We start from the raw sequence: 11,907 nt of genomic DNA, 5'->3' as shown, positions 1-11,907 counted from the left end.
AAGTTAACAAAAATAATATAAATACACATAGAAAATGATGCAAGGAGCCAGAATTTGTCTGCAGACTGGAAATGATTAATAGTGTGATCTTAACACTCGAATCCATACGTTTTAATTGAGATTTAATACTTCATACAAACAGAAGCGACAAACACCGTAAACCCTACAACAAAAAACAAATAATCTTCAATAGCAGTCTTTCGTAGTTGTAAACAAATGTGTGATGATCATAATCCTAAATATGAATCAGAGAAATCTTTCAACAGTTTCGCATGATGGAAAGCGATACAATAGGAAATAAGATTATCAAACAAGACATACAAACAAATACTATCGTTGAAGAACTTTAAACAGCAATTAACAAAGAATACTTTAGATTAATGGATTTTAAAGAGTTCTCCTACTATTCTCAAAAAAGAAAAAAAATTCCGTAAAAATAGAGAAAATAATGAAACAAAATTAAACATATACATAGAGAAGCATTCTATGATTCCATGGTCTCTTTGCCACAGAACATGTGTACTGCAGCTTCCACAAATTATAATTGGTGAAGGAATCAACTTCGTCAAGAGCTCTTCACGACATATTTCTGATAACAGCTGCAGATAAAACTTGTCATAAGTTATTATTCCACCTATGGTTGATAACTCTTATCATTTGCACGCTTTATTTGGAGTGCTGCCCTAACAACATTTCCCCTTGTAATGATCCCAACCTTCAATACAAAAAAATAAGTCAAGACCTACACTTGATGTGCCAAGTGGATATGAAGAACTAGTATGCTTACCAACTGACCAGCACCATCAACAACTGGAAGTCTTCGGTATTTTGTTTCAAGTAATAATCTGCAATTAAAGGTACCATGCCCAACATGACTTTCACAACTAACTAGGTTAACATTTAAATGTCAACTGACACATCATATATAAGTACCTTGCAGCATCTTCAAGGTTAGTTGTCTCGCGCACCACGAGAGGTGCAGGCGTCATCACGTCACCAATGACTTTGCCGTTGGTTTTACTCAACAGTTTCTGGATCTCATTAAATGTCTGTAGCAGGTTAACAAAATATCAGAACTCAAGAATGTTACAGAAACTATTTAAACATAACCAACGAAGAATGTACAGTGTGACATGATCTAGGACAAAAGAAAAGATCAGAATATATACACATTTATCCTCTCCAGCAATTACTGTAGATGTGATTTGCAAGGACATTTCACAGGATTTCTAACATTCGTAGCAAAAAACAAAAAATAAAAAAAAATAAAATGACAAATGTGTTGGTCCTGCAAGTTCAGTAAGCTCTACAATTTTTGAGATGTTTGTCACCATAGGCCACCTAGGCATCTGCATCATGCTGAAGCATGTAGGACATCATTAGTTCAGTTTAGCGCTATATTACAAAATTAGTGGACCTTCAGTATTTAATTTTAAAAAATTTAATCCACCTGAATTGTCTATGGTCATCTAGGCCTAGGCCTGCTGTGCTAGTTGATCCTTTCTCGACTCACCTAGCACCTACAATCTACACTATCTGGTGAATCCTTGTTTCTGAATTTCATGCAGCACCAGAAGTAGTCTTGTTCCTTTTTCATGACTGGTTAAAATATCGTCAGGTTATGATACTATGCAATTATTGCAAAGAAAATCCTATGCCAATCAGCTCCATGTAGAAATATCTGAAGTGAGCATTTATATCATAGATATCAAAACTAATGACCTTTACGCTCTTGACTGGAACAACTTCAAGTTTCAACAATGAAAAGAGGAACTTAGAGTTGGAGATCTCCCAACCTTCAAAAGATTTCTTTCACACCAATATGATCATAAAACTCATGGAGTCTGCATGCACTGCACCTTATTTGTCCTCCGTATTTAGAATTAGCTTCTCCACCCTAAATGGAGTGATATCCATAGCCAGTGATTCCATTCTTCCCATAACTGCTGCTCTCAAAAAATTTTGTTAGCTCAGGCACATTACACAACAAAGTGTGTAAAACGCACTTGAACTCGTCAACAAGACTGTCAACCAGGATCTTCTAGAATCATACTTCATACTTTTGGCTCTAACATGTGGTCTAACTTACACAGCAAACAGTGCAAAAAATCTCTTAGTTACTGTGCTTCCACAAGATGGACCACCTTTTCTAAACCACATTACAAATTCAAACAGGAAAACTTGCTAAAGCAGGTAACTATCATCAAATCTAAGTCTAACTTTGCACAGCATATAGTGCGAAAAATATCTCTTCTAGTTTGTGTATTTCTGAAAGATGGATCACCTATTCTAAACCACATTAAATTCAAACAGGAAAACTTGCTAAATCAGGTACCATTCACAAATATAACCAGGAATAATTTCAATTCCATTTCCAAATCAATTTTCATAGCCTTGTGGCTTTATGACACATTCATAAGCCTAGAATACGCCATTGTTTTCATGTTTTGTACACTTAGACCAGCCTGTCTCATCCATTTGGTTCTTATATCATGCTATAAAAAAAACTCGGTTAACATCATAAAATCCTTTCACAGCAACAAGGTTTCAGGCAGTGCAAAAGTCAAAGCTGAGAGAGGCCTAGAAGAAATGCTAAATTTATTGGATGTCAACAAAAAGTCAACCATCTAGAAGGTACTCCCAAATCCGACTAAACAGTTAAGGCAAAGAGAAGCTTGCAAACAAATGAGAAAGATGATAAGTTTTGATATAGGAAGTTCTCATCATCACGTACTTATTAACGTGTGCGCGCGCGCGCGAGGGGGGGCTATCTCCCTGCCTTCTCACCACCAGAAAAAAAAGGAGAGCAGAAGAATGAATGACGAGCGTGCCTTATTTAAAAAAAGGAAAACACATCTTTCTGGGTGGGGCTATTTCATCCTTAACTTCCGGCTCCATTCTTGTAGCAGCCACTGCTTCAGATCCTGCCCCTGTGCAATTTCTGGCAGCACATTCTTGCTGCATGTGCATGTGCAGCCCATACTGACCGGGGACGAGCCCCAACTTCCAAGACGGTCTAACTGCTGAGAGAGAAAAGTGCTTTTCTTTCCCTAATGGTCCTCGAGTACACACAGCTATTGTGGAAAGAAAGTCAGTCAGTGGGTGGAGCAATCTGAGTTTCAGTGGCGTCCTAAGACAAATAGCTTCCGACTCCGGGAAGCTCACGTTCGTTTGCACTGTGCGTTCCCGCTGGACTGGACATGTGTTAATATCCTACTTCAACAATTGGTAGGTCACCAGGTTATTCAAATAAGTCTGTTTTCTCTGAGGCATAAATAAGCCAAAGAATGAGATGGAAGGCAGTTTAAACTTCAATCTAATTAAGAAGATAACTATGAATATAGGATAATTTACTCCATTGTGATATAACCATGGACTGTCGTATCGGCCGATCCCGATACGGATCGGAATCGGCTGAACCCGATCTCGATCCAGGCCCGTTCTTTTCACTCTCTCTTACTTTTTTTTCTTTCTTTTACTCTTTCTTTCTTTCTTTTTTTCTCTCCTTTCTCTCTTACGGAGAGATCTAGCTCCAGTGAACTCCGACAAACTCCGGTATATAATTTTTTTCATTTCTCTCAATTTTTTTATTTCTTCCACTCTCTCCTTTTTTCTTCTCTTTTCTTCTTCTTTTTTTTCTTCATTGCATCATTTTTTTTTCTTCCACTCACGCTATTTCTAATCTCTTCTTCTTTTCAATTTTTATTGCACCATAGTTTTTCTTTTCTTATTTTTAGTAAACTTTTTTCTAAATTTTTCTGTATTTTTAAATAATATTTAGAATTTTATGTGATTAAAAAGTCCGATTTGATCCAGGCGACACGGCCTATATGTATCATTTTTTTGGAAGGCCAATCCCAATTCCGATCCCGATTTTTTGAACCTTGGATGTAACCTACCACTTTCTTGAACATATTTAATGACATAGGAACAATACCTAAAACTAGCCGCAGGAATGGATGTCAAAAGCAAAGCTACTTGCATAAAGAAAAAAAAATGTTTTCAAGACCGCATGCACTCCTAATCTATAATGCAGAAACAGGGAAAAGTCATAGATTCAAGTATTGCACAACTATGATTGCGAACTTGCAACTCAATATAAAAGGTAATACAAAACTATAACATAAGTGACACAACAGCCAACTTACTACATACCTTCCATGTACTATCAACCTCAGGAAACATGCTTGTATCACTTAGTCCACTTCCTAAGGCACAAAAAGGATATGAGAAATATTAGTCAATATTAAAATGACATCCATATCACTTGAATGTAACTTTTTATTTTTCTCATGCATGCTAGAAGACAATATACAACATAAACGCATTGATACTGAGATGAATTAATGATGTGATCTTGTATCAACAAATTGTTAATGTAGCAATCCACAAGATACGTCAAAACTAGTTAGCTAGTCAAGGAATTCAACATCGCACTAACCGTCAATATAGACAACTGCAACTCGGTAGCGATATCCAAAGAAAAACTCAGGATAACGACCACCCAACTGTGACCTCTTTTACTAATATTTGCCTAGACAGAGAACAAATTTGTACAACAACAAATTTCTATGGAGGTATGCCAAAGCTTGGAACTGGAGACTGCTCTTTGACAAATTCACTATTTCTTGCGTCATAGAACACTATGCATAAAGTAACTGCAATGTTCCTTTGCTGGGCAGGGTTGCAAGGAGAGGATGTGGCGAAGAAGGCAAGGAAATTGGCTCAGCAGATGGACGTGGAGATCCTGGACTAATTGAAAATGTTTTGTGATGCTGCTGTCAAGCTTGTGCTGGTTCATTGTGGGTTAATCTGTGTAGATTTACTTTTGGTACTGATAACTGATGTAGTGGTTGTTCTGTGTTTTGGTTGATGCTTTTGTATATGATGAGTTTGTTAGAAGGGGGATTTGAAGGGAAGGAAAAACTATGAACTGGGACGGTTCATAGTAGCTTGTTTTGTTTTGCTAACTGTGTTATAAATGTTTCAATGAAACAGGGCTTAAGCCTTTTTGTCAAAAAAATAAAAATAAAAATAGAACACTATGCATATGCATAATATGTAAGCTAGCTTCATGCATGAACATACACACACATAAATGATGAGCCAGTTCACAGAATCCCATGCTCTTTTCCTACATGGTTTGAAGTTTCGTCCGAGACTTTTGTCCAAGATGGAACAGTATCAATTGAAACTTGTGGAGAACTGAGGTAGGGTCAGAACTATTGATTTTGACCTTTGTTTCGGACAATTGTAGGGTCAGAACTGAGACCAACACATCTCTCTTCCTTTATTGACAAAGGGCTAACTGGGAAAGACATCACAGTAAGTGTGCACTGGTGGAGTTCAAATCTTGAAGGTGCAAAAGCAAAATCTTTAAAACTGTGAAATTTGCAGATCTTTGCATGAACCATAGGGTACTCAAATCCTATGACCCATAAAAAAGAGATGTCACAAAATATCTTTGTACTTTGTAGTGGTAGTTTATGGCAAACCAAAGATGATGATGCTATGTTCACATAGTAGATAACATACTACAATTCTTTCCAATGAATAATATAAAAATGTATGAGAAATAGAGAAGAACCAAATCAATTAAGGAACATCTAAGAAGCATAAATAACACCCACATAGCCTCAAAAAGATTTAAAAGGTAAGAAATTAAATGAAAAGAGGTAAATATCTTTCTTTACGGTGCTGCAATAAATTAGAACATGATAAGAACTCTTGTATGATGATCGCAAATGGAAAACACATTCATAAAGGTAAAAAGGAAAAAACAACTAGCGTAAACCTGATATGGAGTCCAATGCTAGCAAATCATAATCTGAAACCACACCAACCTGTAAGAGTAAGGAAGAAATAGAAGGTCTTTGTAAGTAAACCATTCACATTACATATAAATGCTTAATTTCTAACAACAAAAGCTGCCATCTTAAGAATGGTAGATCCAGCAAATATTTAAGTCTCATAAATATTATCTTTAGGTGAAGAAAGATAAATGAAGTAATGAACTAACTTTCAACTTCAAAACCGCAATATACATTTACTAGTTCAACTACAATTTAGAAGGAAATTTTCAAAGAATGATCCTGAGAGCAGCCATACATGTAGGATTATCAGTAGTAAGTAGTAACTAATGTATACAGAAAAGGATAGGCAGTATGAGAATTAAGATTTCAGCACATGTCTGACAGAACAACAGCACAATAAAGGAAAAAGGTGAATATGCATTATGCAAATATAGTGAGTCCAAATGTTGGACCTGATAGAAGATGCACTTATGGTCCATTAGAAAGGAACAATTATACATGAGAACTCTTACAAGAATATACTATTTATGGGCTGATTACTTTGACAACCCTCCATCACATGGAAGTAGTTTGGACTGGAAGGTATTTCAGAGATGAGACAAATGAGTTCAAAGGAGTTGACCAAAAGATAACGGAATCCCAGAGGAATGCAAATTTATTTCCGAATAAAATAACTAGACCAAATTGATTTAGAGAAAGAGAGTGTCTAAACAACTAGTAGGCCATATGTGCTTAATCTGCCGGATAAATCTACACTGCAGGCTGTGTATTTTACTTCAATAACTAAATTGCAGAATCAAAACAGAAGTTCTTCAAAATTCAAATATCTATAAAGGAGAACAAAAAAAAGAAAAGAAAAAAAAAACGGCAACCAAGAGAAACCACATAGGAAGATCCCAATGGTCAAAGCTTCCTGAACTTGAAAAGAAATATACAAGAAAAAGAAAAATTCAGAACATATGAAAATACAATCACAAAAATAAAAAAGCATGCATAGGACAACTAAATAGACTACTAATGGACATTTACAAATTGAAGGGTCAATAAAAGAGTCATATTATTGGAGGCAAGGATGGCTGTGCCAGTGGCGGCACGGACTTCTCGTAGGATGTGCCAGTGGCATACCCCCATATCGAGCCATATCGATGTAAAGACCATTTTTTTTAACTTTTCTTATTTCATCGATCATCATCAAATAATTTTAGTGTTATTCTTATGTCGGCATATGAAGTCATCATCATCAATATGATTAAAAAGTATCAACAGTATTTAACATAATATTTTTGTGTGATTCTTATGCTGACAAATAAAATCTTTGATCTTCTCCGTTATTCTACGCTCAACTAGATATTAGTTTTAATTATTGATTGAATTACTATCAATTAATATTATGTATTCAATTATATTATAGAGTATTCAATCATTAGTATAAGTTTTAATGAATATATCCAATTATATATATATTGAATAATATTTATATTTGACTATTGCTATATCTTTAATAAAATAGATCATTTACAAAAAATAATCTAAAGATAAAATACTATAATATAATTTTAATACATATATTCAAACCAAAAACTAAAGAATAACGTGTAGAAGATCCAAAAACATCTTTAAATTCTCTAAATTTTTTATTAAAAATATGTTAATGCATGCCAATGGCACGTAGGAGCATGCCTGCCAGCACGTGATATGCCGATGGTTGCACGGCACGACACATGCCTTCAACACAACCATCATTGATTGGAGGATCAACTAAGTTACAGAACATAGCACAAAAAACTAGCTAGTATTCTACTTATAAAACTACCGATAAATTCTTTTAATCATGATTACGGACTTTTTTTCATATTTGTCATGATAATCAAGTAGTTGCGCATAAAATGTTCTATAAATATTGGGCAGGTCTAATTTCCAAGCTATATTATGGAACTATGTAGAATTGTATGTACATATAGAAGTTTGATGGATGGTAGCATAGTCATTATTTATTTCATGGCATGTTATAAGACAACCAAAAAATCAGGAATATGGAGATGAAAGAAACTAAAGTGAGTACATTTTTGTGTGCAAGCATGTAGAATAGGTGTTTAAGAGTATAGAAAAAGAAAGAAAAAAATCAGGAAAGGCAACATGCATTGTCAACATTGGACGGAGGACTGGACTTCCTCTTTATAATAACCTAGCCAAGATTATCAGAGGTTTTATAACAAAGATACTGAATAAGTCATGTCCAAGTGCTATCAGTTTCTTACCAGGCAACTATGAGTTGGAATGTTCAAGTTCAAACAACAATTTGTGAAACACTCTTGAATAATATTATATTAAATTAGCATTTATGTTTCTTCCCACATCATATCAATGCTTTTAGCTTAAGTTGACTCAAGTAAAGACTATTATAAAATATACATGTTGGAACTTCATTAGACCTCTCTTTTCAAGTATAAAATATAAATTGAAGTCAACTCCTTCAACTTTGATATATTTCTCATGAAAAAGCTGGAGTCATGCATCGACAAATGCATATCCTCCGTACAATGTCAAGCAAATGATGTGTGCTGTATAGGAAAGAGAAAGAGAAAACAAAATGGTTTTGTATCTGTACATTAATCCTGAGCATATATATCACTATCAAATAATCATCATATATTGGCAAACCTAATAAAACAGATATTCAATCTGAAATTTCTAACATCAAGTGATGCAGTTGATTGTTGGAAAAAAGATACTATACAAACTTGAGAAACCAAAGAAACAGAAATTTGGTCAAAAATGAAAAATCACAGACCAGTTTCCAATCATCATCAACAACAGGAAATCCAGTGATCCTATTCTCCACTAGCATCTCCAGCGCTGTCGACAAAATGATAAAATTAATAATAAGCAACAAAACAAAAGAACTAAGCAACATACAGATAGTGTAATGTGCCTTTATCAACTGTAGTTGTCGTCTTTACTACATGTAGGTCCTCCCGTTTGGTCATAAAATCACCAACTGTAAAAACACCACTATTTTGCTGCAAAACAAGAGCCAACACGTCAAACTCCTGAACATAAAATAATAAGAAATTATATTGTATGTTATACTAGACTTGAATGATGAAAACTAATTTCACACAAAATAGGAAACAACAAGACGATAAATGCTCGATTGTTATTTTAGACTCAAATGATGAACACTGCTTGCTTTGCTCATGCCTGTTTGTTGAATAAATGTTCCATGCTAACTTGGAGATGAAACAGAGCAAAATTATCAGCCCTTCTATTATTACAATCAGGTGCAATGCCAATCCTCCCCTCATAGCCCTCAAGGAGGGGCTCTTAAACATAGACATGTAGGCCTCTTCATGTTAAATGAATACCTTCTTCAAACGGTTGGTGATGTAGGACAAAGTAGGAGGCTCAGATCTACCTTTAGGTGGTAGACAGTTGGGAAAAAGATATCATAGAGATAATGAAAAATAGAAAATAAATAAATATATGTATATATATATATATATATATATATATATCTCAGTTCTACCTTTAGATGGTAGAAAGTTGGGAAAAAGATATCATTGAGATAATGAAAAATAGAAAATAAATAAATATATGTATATATATATATATCCTAACTTACTCCCAAAGGATACCTATTTGACTCATAATAGGAAACTTATCCCATAACCATTAAAAGTCTCCTACAATAACAATAAAAAATGTTCAGTTACTGCTCATGTGCTAAAGTACCCGACACTATAATATCCATGCTACAGTACCAAATCTACACTGTCACGAACAGCACTGCTACAGTACTCAAAGTACATATAATAAATTAGTAACTTAAACCTAACACCTATTTAGACTTTAATTTAAAATTCATCTTTTGTCAGGAGGAAGGTCTTCAATTAAGGACATATGAGAGATTACATCATAAACAGTCAAACGATTAAAGGAACACCATTTTACTTTGTCAAATGATGCCAATAGAGTTTCAGAGTGCAATTCTGAACCTGAAAAGCTCAACCAATCATACTAAGTCATGTCAAAGTTAGGTCAATGTCAAGCACTGACCAGAGATGCTTCTACAAGAGAGATCAAACCAAAAGAAAGCTCAAAAGGGTGATAGCAAGTAGGAAAAAAAAAAGATGCGACAGCTTGGAACCATAGATTATGAAAAACACAAATATATTTTATATGTGACCTTCCTTGTGGCTGATAATTGTAGGACAGCCACACGCACAGGATGTAACACTGATAGAGATTGAGATCACTGTCACCAAACATTGAAGAACATCATATTACCAATCCATAGGATTACAATTTACAAGTCTCCGAAAGGAGTAAGTTAATCATCAGAATGCTTAGAAGCATACTTTCTATTATCAGAGAATCTGAATTCACAAGGGCTTGTTTCACAAACTTAAAAGGACAGACTTTTTAAGAATATGATCATCTTTCCCAAATAAGTTGACTCTTTACTCCAAAAGAATGTAAGTTGACAAAGACTTGATCCAATAGAAAAGGGAACGACACTGCTGTATAAATCAATATATGATGCCCTAAAAGTTTGTCAAAATTGCCATCTTTATAATAATTAATTACCAGTCACTTTTTTTTTTGTGAAGCTCCACTTTCAACTTAATCAGTATGACGAGAAGATATCTACTATTCCAAAGTGTATAAAACTAAAAGCACATCAGCGATTAGAATCTTCGCAAATCCCAATGCTTTCAGTATATCTGCAAACTAGATCCTTGAAGAATTACGCTTTAATACAATTGATTCCTACCCCAATCTGAACAAGCAAGTAATCGATCCCTCGACAATTGACGCTTATGTCGGTAATAAATTCAAGACCAAGATTCCAAGATACCCAAAATGCGAAATTTATCTCAAATTGCTGGTAGTAAACGCGCGGGCGCGCGCGCGCGCGAGAGAGAGAGAGAGAGGCTGTAAAGAAATAACATACCCCGGTGGAATTGGCCATCAAAGCCCCATTTTTTGCGACGACGGGCAATCTCGTCAACCCGACGAGGTCCGAACATTTGGGCCGCCGACAGAAGAGGGAGGAAGGAGGCGAAACGGCGGCGCGGCGGAGGAGGAGAGGAGAAGGGTGGGAGAGGCGGGAGGAAGCGGAGACGAGAGCGACGGGGGAGGAGGAGAGGTGGTAGAGGAGGAGGGAATCCATTGCGTTTAGATCTCTGCTTACGGAGTTGCTTCTTCTCGGTGAATTTATAAGGAAGAGGGAGAGAAGTCGGTTCAAAGGTGGGAAGATAGGAAGGAAGAAGAGGAAGTAGATTCGGAGAAGAAAAGGAGAAGTCTATATTTGTATCTAAGAAAAGGACTCCTTTTTATTTCTTTTCCTCGAGTTTTAGAAGAATTATGAGAATTTGATGTGTATTAGAACGAGAAAAAAAAAGTCAAAAGGGGACTTTTGTTGTGGAGATTTGACTTTCCAAATAGGTGAAACTTAATTGATTTGAAATTCTAGTTTTGTTAGATTCACGAAATTGATTTCAATCTGATTCCAGTGAATTTTCCTGGATTTTAGTGTATGTAATAAAAACAGATTTGGATGAAATTAATTTGCTACTGAACCTTTTTAAATTTTAATAATGGTTATTTTTAGCCAAAATCAATTGGACTCTGCATAAATAAAATTATTTAAAATTTATCTTGAATTAGTTTTAAATATACTTGATGGTCGTGCCGTAAAAAAAAAAGAGAAAAACATAAGAAAAACTCACCTTCATTTTTGCGATCGTTATCGTCGCTCGCTGCTCGCCGACCTACAACTTAAGTTTTTAAACCCCCCTTCTTCTCTCTCTCGATCTCTTTTCTCTCTCGGGCTAGGACATCCGACAAAGCGATAATCAACGACAAGTAGCTTGACGACGAGATCGATAATAAGCGGTGTAGCTATTAGGAGAGGTGCCGTACGGCACTCCTCATGCCACACGTGCCGATATGCCGCCGGGATAGCGATCCATGCTTTTAAGTTATTCTTGTAAACTTGTTCACCCAAATAATCCATTCCAGACTCATTACCTAAAAGAGTCTATTTTGGGCACATCCATTACCTCGTGATCCTGCTAAAAAATAAAATTTA

The 11,907-nt window shown here is 35.4% G+C and overlaps 1 protein-coding gene across 1 annotated transcript; it reads right to left on the bottom strand.

Moving 5' to 3' along the window:
• Positions 1–357: 357 nt before the first annotated feature.
• Positions 358–11,171, bottom strand: LOC140794315 (CBS domain-containing protein CBSX1, chloroplastic-like). The gene is made up of 8 exons (XM_073146301.1): positions 10,768–11,171; positions 8,746–8,833; positions 8,605–8,669; positions 5,795–5,843; positions 4,156–4,208; positions 934–1,049; positions 788–845; positions 358–715 (listed from the first exon to the last, which is right to left on the bottom strand). The coding sequence occupies exons 1-8, from the start codon at positions 10,984–10,986 to the stop codon at positions 635–637; spliced, it is 729 nt and encodes a 242-aa protein (XP_073002402.1). The 5' UTR covers positions 10,987–11,171; the 3' UTR covers positions 358–634.
• Between the last annotated feature and the right edge of the window lie 736 nt (positions 11,172–11,907).

The sequence above is a fragment of the Typha latifolia genome, chromosome 8 (assembly GCF_019914945.1).
Source record: "Typha latifolia isolate L0001 chromosome 8, TyphaL0001v2, whole genome shotgun sequence".
NCBI lineage: Eukaryota > Viridiplantae > Streptophyta > Magnoliopsida > Poales > Typhaceae > Typha > Typha latifolia.
The sequence above is the reverse complement of the archived record's forward strand: the minus strand, read 5'-3'. Positions and strand labels throughout refer to the sequence as shown.

Excerpts from the sequence above, each read along its gene's own strand:
- LOC140794315 (XM_073146301.1), bottom strand. The coding sequence starts at position 10,986 with ATGGATTCCCTCCTCCTCTACCACCTCTCCTCCTCCCCCGTCGCTCTC. Across the intron at positions 4,209-5,794 it reads AGCATTGGACTCCATATCAG|GAAGTGGACTAAGTGATACA; the intron begins GTTTACGCTAGT and ends TTTGTGCCTTAG. Across the intron at positions 846-933 it reads AACCTTGAAGATGCTGCAAG|ATTATTACTTGAAACAAAAT; the intron begins GTACTTATATAT and ends CTTTAATTGCAG.